The sequence below is a fragment of the Nicotiana tomentosiformis genome, chromosome 11, assembly GCF_000390325.3.
Source record: "Nicotiana tomentosiformis chromosome 11, ASM39032v3, whole genome shotgun sequence".
NCBI lineage: Eukaryota > Viridiplantae > Streptophyta > Magnoliopsida > Solanales > Solanaceae > Nicotiana > Nicotiana tomentosiformis.
Window position 1 is genome coordinate 125,240,730 of NC_090822.1, and position 11,158 is coordinate 125,251,887.

Consider the following 11,158-nt stretch of genomic DNA (forward strand, 5'->3'; position numbering starts at 1 on the left):
TGTTGAAATTTATCTACAAGCAGCTGATGCAGGCAGGTTGCAAGCAGCTCAATGAAATGATTTGCAGCAGTTTCTTATTAAACAGGCAGGTTGCAAGCAGCTCATGCAGACAGTTTACAAGCAGCTAAAGAAAAGCCTTGCAGCAGCTTCCTGAAAAGCCTCGCAACTTCTTCATTTGTTCAATAAATAGAGGAGTTTTCAGTTCATTGTGTACATAAGTTTGAAGTTTGAATAATATATCAGTTTATCTCTATACTTATCTTTATTTTACGGTTTTTATTTTATAACATAAATCAATATATTCCGAGAAATATTACCTATCATATCAAACAGACCCAATCACTAACCGGACGTGACCCCGCAGATTTCAATCCACTTCCGAAAATGCCTACAATTCCGGGTTCCCGCTTTCATCACGACGCTTCAAAATTTTCACCAAGTCCCAAAAGCTCTCCATATATATATCACTCATTTCACACTTTTTCTACTTTTTACACTCTCCAACCCCAATTCCCTTCCCTTTTCGGCACAATGCCGAGCAAACGGAAGGCTTCTACACCGAAGGCTTCTACGGCGGCAGCGACGAATAAGAAATCAAAGGGACGTGCAGTGGAAAAGCCGGATCCAGTAGTGGAAGCGGCATCTTCTACAGTTGAGTGTGACTTCGTAGAAGATGAAGTAGAAGTTGAGGAAACAGAGTGCGAGAGCTCGAACGAAGAATCCTCGTCTGCCCAAAAGGTGAGAAGAGCTGCGCAAGCGAATGAAGATCAGGAGTGTGAGTTTTCTGGTGATTCGATTTCGCATACAGAAGCTAGGCAAAAATGGCCTCATCGCTACATTAATCACAAGGTTTGTTTTGCACATTATTGAATTACGCGCTATTTTGTGCTTTTTGCATATGTCTACTCTTTAAGAAATAGTTAGCATTATGATACACTGATCAAGAAAACACTATGAGTAAATGTGTACTGTTTAGAGTCCATGGGCTCTTTAGTAGTAATATTGTTCTTCTTGTTGTTGTTTTCGCTGTTATTTAACATATATGTAATTTTTATTTTTTTATTTTTACCAATGAGCAGGATAGAGTGAAATCAAATGGTAAACCTATGACCTTAAATGAGTAAGTTTGCAAAGGCCGCATAAAGTTGTTCATTGCACAATAGATTTTGCCTTCTGTCTTTTAGCTTCATCTAGTTTATGTTTGTGTCATCTGTTCCTTATGTTATATATTTTGAATATGGTCCAGCCAAGATGATGGCGACCAATTAATCCAGGCTAAGTGTCATTTTACCCAGGCAGTGGTTGATGGTCAGATTTACAATCTCGGGGATGATGCGTATGTACAGGTAAATACTACAATGCTTAAGTATAGTTAGTCTTTCAGTTCGGAATTAATTACACCTTTAAAAATTATTGCATGTACTAGATACTATTTTGTTATTTCTTTTGGAGTTTCTAGATTCTAATTGATTTTCTTACCATTTTGGTAAGAGGTTTTCCTTCACTATTTGTTTGTGAAAAGAAGGAAGAACAGAAAAAGTTGCTTGCTTATCCCTTGAACTCTTCGGATAAGTTATGTTTACATAAGTTGAAGTGGGAAAACAACCTTAATAAGATGCATAATCGTCCTAATATTTCCTTTCTAATTATATGCATATGATCATTTTATGGATCCATATATAAATCAGTCATTATTTGCCTTTTTAAATATATAGGCTTCAAGCGATGAAGATGATTATATATGCAAGATTGTTGAATTTTTTCAAGCTGTTGATGGTATGCAGTATTTTACTGCTCAATGGTTTTACAGAGCCAAGGATACTGTAAGAAATTCCTAACTTATGAAGGCTAGTTCTTCTTGTCCTTTTGATGTTTGATGCTTCTAACCTTTGTTCTTTCATTAGGTAATTAAAGCTCATGACCAGTTTATCGACAACAAACGTGTATTCTTTTCTGAAATCAAGGATGATAATCCTCTTGGTTGCCTTGTAAAGAAAATCAAGATCGTTGCTATACCCTCAAATGTATGTTAGGTTTTGCTTAATAAGAAGATACATTGGCTCTCTTGGTTTTAACAAGCAACACTAATACGTGTTGGATTTTCTTTGTAGGTAAGGCCACCGCTCAAGGAAAGTTTGAGATCAAATTCTGACTATTACTATGACATGATGTACCTGCTTCCATACTCATCATTTGTTAGCTTACCACAAGGTATTTTTCAAGTGTAGTGTTCATTAATTTAAAGGCTGAAGCCAATTGTTTTCTTAAAGGTTTGTTTGGTTTGTCAACACATTTTCTTGGGTCAAAATCACTTTCCTTTACAAATATCTCAACATTTAGTTTTATTTTCTCCGGTCAATACTTAGATATTATCGTCAATTTTTAACAACACGCAACAATCTAATCAAATATTTAAAGCAAAACACTATTTAATTTGTTGTCATTATTATCAATCTTTAATAATACTTTTCAGGAGTTATTTTCTTCTCACCAATCAAACACTAGAAACTATTTTTCAAGAAAATAATTATTGAAGAAATCATTTTCCTTTATACCGAGCACACAAGTGAGATATTTCTCTGATAATATAGATAACAGCGACTGTGCTATTTTTGCAGATGTTTCAAGTCCCATTAGTGAATCAGATTCTACCATATCTAGCGATAGTGATACTGTAGATGTCAAAGAACAAAAGCTTGAAAAGAACCTCTTGGATCTCTATTCAGGTTGTGGAGCAATGTCCACTGGGTTGTGCCTGGGTGCTGATATTGGCGGTGTCAAGCTTGTTACTGTATGTTCTGTTACCTAATATGGTTGTTCTTGTCCTTTTCTAGCTGTATGTTTGCTTTTGTTGAATTGTGTAACCACCTTTATCTAAAAATTTAAACCATTAAAGATGACACAATTTTATTTACTTGAATGTGCCTTCAACGTACCTCTTCACATGCACGCCTACTTCTTTAACTAGCCAAGTTTGTGGAAAGACGTAAAGTGGCAGTGAGATTTGAATGCAATATCTTTAATGTTGTGATATCATATTGAAATGTGTGATTACTTTATAAAGGTTAATCTACTTTATCTTAAAGGTTAAGCTATAACAAAAAAAGATACTTTTATTTATATTATTATGTCTCAACAATTTTAGGTAGATTTATTTATTTATTTATCTATCTTGACTGCAGAAATGGGCTGTTGACCTAAATCAATATGCCTGTGATAGCTTGAAATGGAATCATCCAGAGACTGCGGTAATGAACGATAGCACATTATGTTTATCTATCTTCCTTTTGTTCTTTAAATGAATATAATTGTATGGGTTATGCAGGTAAGAAATGAGTCTGCTGATGATTTCTTATTACTTTTGAGGGAGTGGAGGCAGCTTTGTGCATCTTGTTCATTGTTGAGAAATAATACCCCGACACACTCTTTCCTGAAAGTAAGAGATGAGGATGACAAAGATGACAATGATAATGAAGACGAGGATGAGGGATCTGGTGATGATGAACAAGGTGAAATTTTTGAGGTGGAACAGCTTTTAGAAATTTGCTATGGAGACCCAAAGGAAAAAAACAAGCCTGGCCTTTACTTTAAGGTATTTATTCACCATGTTTGAACTCTTTGCATCCTAACTTGCCTACTTTACTGAGAACTCTTTGGTATAATAACTTGTATACTACTTCCAATGAACATCTCAAGCTTTTGTAGATAAGTTAGTGTGTTTCTGTTGGTTCCTCATCACTTAATTACTATTTATGTCAAGGTACGTTGGAAGGGTTATGGCCAAGAGGAAGACACTTGGGAGCCAATAGAGGGCTTAGAGTATGAATTCCAAACTAACCAACATATTGTGAATCCATATTTTGAATTATTAATACATTTATCTAAAGTTGATATTTACCTATAGTGGTTGCCAAGAGAAAATAAAGGACTTTGTGGCCAAGGGCTTCAAAGCAAGTATTTTGCCATTGCCTGTAAGTTGCCTCTCTATCTTTGCCTAGTTTTGGATCTCTACGATATGAATTTATCTTTCTGATTGTAATGCATTGAATCTAACTTTTCTATTGGTTGTACTTAGGGGGAAGTACAGGTCATATGTGGGGGCCCTCCTTGTCAGGGAGTAAGCGGATTTAATCGATTTAGGAACTCAACGAATCCATTAGGAGATTCGAAAAATAAACAACTTGAAACATTCATGGACATTGTGGAATTCTTGAATCCACGATTCGTATTAATGGAAAACGTAGTAGATTTGGTCAAGTTCGCAGATGGATTTCTAGGAAGATATGCACTGGGTAGACTTGTTGGAATGAACTACCAAGCACGGATGGGAATGATGGTAGCCGGGGCTTATGGACTTCCACAATTTCGTAGGCGTGTCTTCATGTGGGGTGCCCTTCCTTCAGAGGTAAAAGAATAATTACTTTTATGTGTTTATTTTCTTGTTCTTCCTTGTTCTCACTTTAAGTCTCATCTCGTTTTGCAGAAATTGCCACAATATCCGTTGCCCACACACAATGTTGTTGTGAGGGGTGGAATGCCCAAAGAATTTGAGGTACTCTACTGAACTTATTATAACACCATAGATTCTTTTATATTTGCTCTTTGCTGAATATGAATATGTATTTGAATGCAGTTAAATGTTGTAGCATATGATGAGGCCTTGAAAGTCGAGCTAAAGAGAGAACTTTTTCTTAAGGATGCAATTTCAGATCTTCCTCCTGTATGTAATAGATATCAAAGTTGCCTTAAGGACATACTTCCAATTGATTAAGCATATGCCTAACATAATTGCGTTCCTTTCTTTACGGAAATGTTTTTTAATTTAGGTGGAAAATGACGAGCCAACGGACGAAATGCCTTATATTGATGAGCCCAAATCTGCCTTCCAACATTTCATAAGATCAAGGAGAAATGGTGAGTCCATTTCTCTTGGTAGTAGTATGACATAGTCTGGAGTGACTGCTTTAGTGCGATATCATTGTACCTTTTTTGGATAGTTATAGTTTCCAGGTCAGCTTGTGGCACCTTAACTATTTCACCACTACCCAAGATACTAAGTCATTCCATCAAAGATTGGGCAAATAAGAAGAAATCACCTAGCTTTTTTTGTTTCTATTGGAAGTTGAACCATGATCTCGTGTTATTTTGTCTTTTTGATTGCTAGGCTACATATCTGCTGATTTTACATTGGCCATGTTGCTATCCCTTCAAAATCATTTGATATTTGCGATGCATAATAACCTGGGACGTTTCATTAGTTGTGCCCTTGGACTTGTTAATAAATGTGAAAGCTTGTAACTTTAGCTTATGTATGCCTGTTATGTGATCATGTATGATATCTTATTTTTATTCCTAGATCACCGTTTAAGTCTTATTATTCAACTTTATAATTTTCTCCTTGTATTGTGTATTCTCTGAATTAACTTTTGAATCTAATGTTAAATTATCTTTTGTCTATTCGTTCAATAACTCTTTAGAATCTTTGCATTCGTTCGTGCATGATAATTGAACTTAATCCATTATAAGAGTAAAGTCAGAGTAAAGTCATAAAACTAGTTTTTATGACATTAATATAACTGAACTTTACGCACTTAATAGTAAATTTGCGAAACTATTTTTTGTCATATTAAAAATAATTGATCTTTGCGCGGATCTCTCAGAAAATAAAAATGACCGGAATGTCAAATTTCTAGCACAGAACACAAATGACAATAAAAAATTCATCATGCAAAAAATTTGACTGTCCATGTTTTATGAAGCAAAAACAAATTAAAAAGGGGAAATTAATACTCAGCGCCAGAAATTTGTCCTTCTATTCATTTGTATTATCCAACCAATTCACACATAGTTTAGTTGCTTTAATGTTACAAAAGATAATTTTGTAACTTTCCTGTTATAAGGGTTAAAATTCAGTTATTTTGATGTGCTAAAATATAATTTTGTGATTTAATTGTTATAACTGGTAAAACTAGTGACATACATGAAATTAATCCTCAAAAAGTCACACCTTTTAGATGTTGGAAACATTGGCAAAAATAATAACTCTGATTCTGAAATTTTCTATCGCTTAACTAGATTTTACCTGAAATAATTCAGCATTTTACCAATGCATCTAGACCTTCAAATATGTCGGATGGTGGTGTAAGCCTTCTGTACATTTTGATAGCATTTTTATATTGTAGGGACATTAGGGTCTGTTTTGTATGATCATCGGCCCCTTCGGTTAAATGAAGATGACTATCAGCGTGTATGTCAAATTCCCAAACGGAAGGTATTACCCCTTTTACATCCTGCTATTTGTGGTAGTGATATGAACATGTCCCTAGGTTGTTGATTCCTTCTTCCATGATTATAGGGTGCAAACTTCAGGGACCTGCCTGGGGTTCGTGTTCGTGCTAACAATACTGTTGAATTGGATCCAGATGTAGAAAGAGTAAAAGTTGCTTCGGGAAAGCCTTTGGTATAATTTGCTTTTTGTGGGACTATGCTATTTTGACGTTTTTTTTCTTTCTATTTCTTATGATTTTTCAAACTCACAGGTCCCTGATTATGCCATAACTTTTGTTCGTGGTACTTCCACAAAGTAAAGATACAATGCTTTCCTAATTTGATTTAGCTTGCACTACCCTTTACCTACCATAATGGTTCTACTGTTGTCATGGTATTTGAAATTATGCAGGCCATTTGGTCGTTTATGGTGGGATGAAATTGTTCCAACAGTTGTTACAAGAGCAGAACCCCACAATCAGGTACCTTTGCCTTTGCTAGTTGTCTCAAAATAAAACATGCGCTTCTTCACTTGGTTTGTTCTAATGCCCTTTGTCGTTCTTGAGCCTCTTTCAGGTCATATTACATCCAGAGCAGGACCGAGTTCTTACTATCCGTGAAAATGCACGGCTGCAAGGTTTCCCTGACTACTACAAATTGACAGGGCCAATAAAAGAAAGGTAACTATTGAATCAAAATAGTGACCAGTTGATGGTGCATGTGTGTGATCTACTTTAGTAACTCATCCGCAAACATTTTCAGCTTACTCTTATTACGTCATTCTAAGGTCTAACAACTGCTCATGGACGTTTTTATGATATGACATGTAGAATATAATCTAGCTTGAATTGAACTCAGGAAACTAATCACTGAATATGCCAAATTTAACTTAGAGATCAGCCTATAGTTTTAAGGAACTGCTCAGATGTAGAGAGATTTATTTGAGCTGTTTTGGTCGAATGCAATTTAGCTTTCGTTATATCAACATATAAGTAGGACACTGTAAATTTTGTCTGAAAAATATCCTGCTTGAAGAGTCTAATTTCCAGAGTGAAATGTTTTTCAGTTATATAATGTTTTGCACTAGGAAATCTATAGCAACCACCTTTTAATTGCAGGGTCTGACTTGAATCTGTTTTTGTGTTTCATAGGTACATGCAAGTAGGAAATGCAGTTGCAGTACCTGTGGCTCGGGCTTTAGGGTATTCTTTAGCATTGGCATTGGAAGGATTGTCGGAAGAAAAACCCTTACTGTCACTACCACATAATTTTCCATGTCTAGAGGAACTGGGCTCCAATGAGGAATCTATAGATTAAAATGTAACTATTTGACCATCACACAAGCTATTCACCCGTAGGAAGATCTTGGGATTGATTGTTCCAATATCAATCATTCATTGCAAAATACATCGATTTTTTGTATGTATCACTTACTGCTATATTCGTGATTCACAGTTTAGCTGCTTTGGCATAAATGAATGCACAATTTAACGATTTTGATTATTCAACATATATGCACTTATAATGTTAAGATGTAATGATTTGAAGCCTGAAGGGCTGTGACATACATTTTGCTTTGATACTTGGAGAGTAAGATGGCAACAAAAAGTGTTAAGTAAAGATTGACTTTTGAAAGCTTTTGGTTTTAAATAAAAATGTGTCAGAAATGAAACACCATTTAACTTATCCATAATCCACTTACCTGATCTGCTACTCATAACATTCACATATAGCAGGTAGACAAATTGTTATCTTGTACGCAGTATGTCCCAGCTTTCTAGAGCGTGGTGTGCTTGCTCAAAGTCTGGAGGCAATGGCAGATGTAATGTATAAGTAACAAGTTCAACTGAATCCAACATTTTCAACACAAAGTATGGATACATATATAGGTGAAAAATCTCTCAAATTTAAGAAAATATTAAAACTTGAATGCATAATTATAAAAGTTTAATGGGTTCAGTGATAAGAGTCAAGGTCGAACACACCAAATTTAAATTCTGCATATGTTTGGAGTAGATAAGTAAATACCATTAGCTTTGAGTGCTATTTATGGAGAAAATAAGGGCAATTAAATTTGGCTGAGTTTAGAACTCACTGGTCATGAGTCACTTCATGATAAAAGAAGAGTATCAGTCAATCAGATGGCAAAGAATTCAAGGTTTCATCAACTTTTAGCCAGAACTGAAAGCTAAAACTAATGTGAAATGCAATGATGAGATAATGTTAACCTTAGAGCGGAGACACATAAAGAGAGAAGTAGTACTTCTAGAGACAGACAAAATAAATGAAATGACATTGAACAATAGACTCCTATACGGAGGAAAAGTTACACTTCAATATGGTATATAATGTGATATAGGGAAGACAAAGGTAAGGTATCATTCAGTTTCAAAGCCGGGCAAATTGACCATCAATTTGCAAAAACTTCTACTACAAGAGATATTAATTCATTCTGTTTGAAAAGCTCTCTATTAAATATTAATTTCATCCGCATTACAATGGAATAACTTTAGTCTAGTAGAACAAACTCTAGCAAGTAATAATAAGCAGAATCATCTCTTAGCTCGTTTGTTTTTTGCAGAAACTTCACCCTTTTGGAATCCTTTGAAATCATTGGTAGTCTCAGCAGTGTTCTGCTTCTTTAAACCTTTTCTCCCACCAAATCCAAACTTGGAGTCCCTAAATTCCCTGCTTTTCCTCTTCTTGTCTGGTCCCTTCCCTTTTCCACCAAACGTTTTCCCACCAAATGCCGCCTTTCCCCCTGAACGATCTCCAGGAGATACACCAGGTCTCTTCTTATTTGATCTCTGAAACGGTTTAGTCCCATCTTCATCAAAAGGCAAATCCAGGCCGGCAGCACCCTCCTTATCGAACCCACTCTGCTGCCTCTGCTTCCTCCATTTTTTAACGGACTCAATCTCCTGCTTCTTTTGCTTTGCTCTATCTTTCATCTTCTGTGCTTGTACTTCCTTGGCCAGTTTCTTGTTCTCTCTCGCCTTCCTCCTCTCTTCAGACTCCTCCATCTTCCTCTTCTCAGCTAAGAGTCGGCCCTTAACTTTCTCCATGTGAGTGTCAGTCTTCACCATTTCCGCATAATAATCAGCCGGCCTCAGAAAAGGTTCACCCTTTGACTGAAAGCTGAGGTACATTTGGCGTGCACCATCCAACGCCTGTGTGAAGAAAGAGTGCTCTCTCGCCAAGTCATCATTCACATCCACCACTTCTTGCTCTTCCCTGTCGATGTTAAGCCTGTGACTCCAATCTAAATTATCAGGCCAACTGATATCTCCCAGCCTTTCAAGCAAACCCTCCCTGTTATATACAGCAGTCTTTGAAGGTTCAGCCAACTTCACAACTTGCTGATCTTCTTCTTCATCTCCTTCTTCTTCCGATTCAGTTTCTGGGTCGGAATCCTCATTCTCTGGGTTCATAACGGCCAATTCATCCTCAACCATCATACACTCGACACTTTCTGATAAGAATAAAGAAAAGATAATAATAGAGTTACCAACTAACTTGTCCTATGCGAGCTTCACATTCTAGCTCAAATTGCCAGTCCCCAGCTCAAATAAAGGAGGCAGGTTGGGGATGATTGACAGCAATCATAAAACTATTAACAACCAAGTACTCTGACAAACCAACATTAACTCAACGACCATTCAGCTACACCAATTCAGATTAAATTGGTTTTTCAAATTCTCATTTATGAAAAGGGTAAGATTTGTAACCATTGTTTAGCAACTAGAATGCTCAAGTAAATGAGAAAAATTTACAGCTTTCACCCCAAGAACTGAACACTAAAAATCCAACAGAACACTAACAACATAGCAACAAAAAATTATCTTTTTTTATTTGATAAGTAACACAAATGATGCAAATAAAATAGTTTATTAGGTGAAGTTGTAGGAGTTAGCCATACTACATGGATACATGAGCTGACAATAATAACCAATTAGAATATGAGTTAACTAATTAGGTTAGCATTAGTGCTAGCTAATTAGCTAAATATTGGGCCTATAATATACACTCTTGTATTATATGTTGCAGTATGAATTTGCTCGCAAATTTTTTTTTTATCTTTTTAATAAACCCATATCTGTTCTTTGTTTTCTTTACCCTTTTCAATTCATATTTATAAATGATTGAAAATTATAAATTTCAACCCAGGAACTGAACACTAAAAATACACCAACAGAAATTGAACTTTACAAATTTCATCCCAGGAACTGAACACTAACAATACAACACCCAAACCCATATATTTTCTTTGTTTCTTATTTCTTTTTTCACTCTATATTTGTAAAGATTATTCTGTTTCAAGCCATAACCATAAAAGAAGCAAATAACATACAAATTAAGTGTCAAATAACCAAGACACAATAAAAAAACATAATTAAGGTTCCATAAGACAGAGAAAGAACTTACAACAAATGGAAGAATTCGAAAGAGATGAAGAGACAAAGTTCTGAGATTTTAACGAGGGTTTAGGGTTTAGTCTTAAATACAATTGGCGGGCTGAAATTTATGGGATTTTGGGCCAGAAAATATACGGGCTTGTAGGTACTTTGGGCTTTTATATTGTAACTCAAGAGGCTCAGGAATAGGCCCAGATGGCTAGATTCTCTAAATCTGATTCCAGTTTTTAATTTTTAATTTAGTTTATGCATATAAATTTATCGGAAATGGGTCAAACTACCCTCACTATTTGGCAAAGAGATTTTTACTTATCTATACCACATTATAAACTTATTTACTCATGTTAGAGAGGTTATCACTTAATTACATTATTATATACAATTTACCATTTATATACAAAATTTTATAAAGTACCATTAGAAAGGTATCTCCACCCTCGCCTTCTTTCTTGTGGGCCGCAAACTTCTCTTACTAT

General features: G+C 35.4%; 2 protein-coding genes across 2 annotated transcripts; one reads left to right on the forward strand and one right to left on the reverse strand.

Moving 5' to 3' along the window:
* The first annotated feature begins 470 nt into the window (after positions 1 to 470).
* On the forward strand, positions 471 to 7,775 carry LOC104116472 (DNA (cytosine-5)-methyltransferase CMT3). The gene is made up of 21 exons (XM_009627332.4): positions 471 to 849; positions 1,080 to 1,120; positions 1,247 to 1,346; positions 1,716 to 1,823; positions 1,905 to 2,024; positions 2,112 to 2,211; positions 2,619 to 2,791; positions 3,183 to 3,248; positions 3,326 to 3,592; positions 3,761 to 3,819; positions 3,905 to 3,971; positions 4,076 to 4,405; positions 4,484 to 4,552; positions 4,634 to 4,720; positions 4,827 to 4,914; positions 6,183 to 6,271; positions 6,356 to 6,460; positions 6,540 to 6,583; positions 6,680 to 6,749; positions 6,844 to 6,947; positions 7,419 to 7,775. The coding sequence occupies exons 1-21, from the start codon at positions 532 to 534 to the stop codon at positions 7,582 to 7,584; spliced, it is 2,571 nt and encodes an 856-aa protein (XP_009625627.1). The 5' UTR covers positions 471 to 531; the 3' UTR covers positions 7,585 to 7,775.
* An 848-nt stretch (positions 7,776 to 8,623) lies between these two features.
* LOC104116473 (probable rRNA-processing protein EBP2 homolog) lies at positions 8,624 to 10,784 on the reverse strand. Its single transcript, XM_009627334.4, has 2 exons — positions 10,693 to 10,784; positions 8,624 to 9,739 (listed from the first exon to the last, which is right to left on the reverse strand). The coding sequence occupies exon 2, from the start codon at positions 9,723 to 9,725 to the stop codon at positions 8,820 to 8,822; it is 906 nt and encodes a 301-aa protein (XP_009625629.1). The 5' UTR covers positions 9,726 to 9,739; positions 10,693 to 10,784; the 3' UTR covers positions 8,624 to 8,819.
* Positions 10,785 to 11,158: the final 374 nt, after the last annotated feature.

What these genes read in the sequence shown, in the direction of transcription:
- LOC104116472 (XM_009627332.4), top strand. Translation starts at nt 532, where the DNA reads ATGCCGAGCAAACGGAAGGCTTCTACACCGAAGGCTTCTACGGCGGCA. An exon ending in GCGGTGTCAAGCTTGTTACT is followed by an intron (nt 2,792 to 3,182) that starts GTATGTTCTGTT and finishes TCTTGACTGCAG; the next exon opens with AAATGGGCTGTTGACCTAAA. An exon ending in CAATTTCAGATCTTCCTCCT is followed by an intron (nt 4,721 to 4,826) that starts GTATGTAATAGA and finishes TTTTTAATTTAG; the next exon opens with GTGGAAAATGACGAGCCAAC.
- LOC104116473 (XM_009627334.4), bottom strand. Translation starts at nt 9,725, where the DNA reads ATGATGGTTGAGGATGAATTGGCCGTTATGAACCCAGAGAATGAGGAT.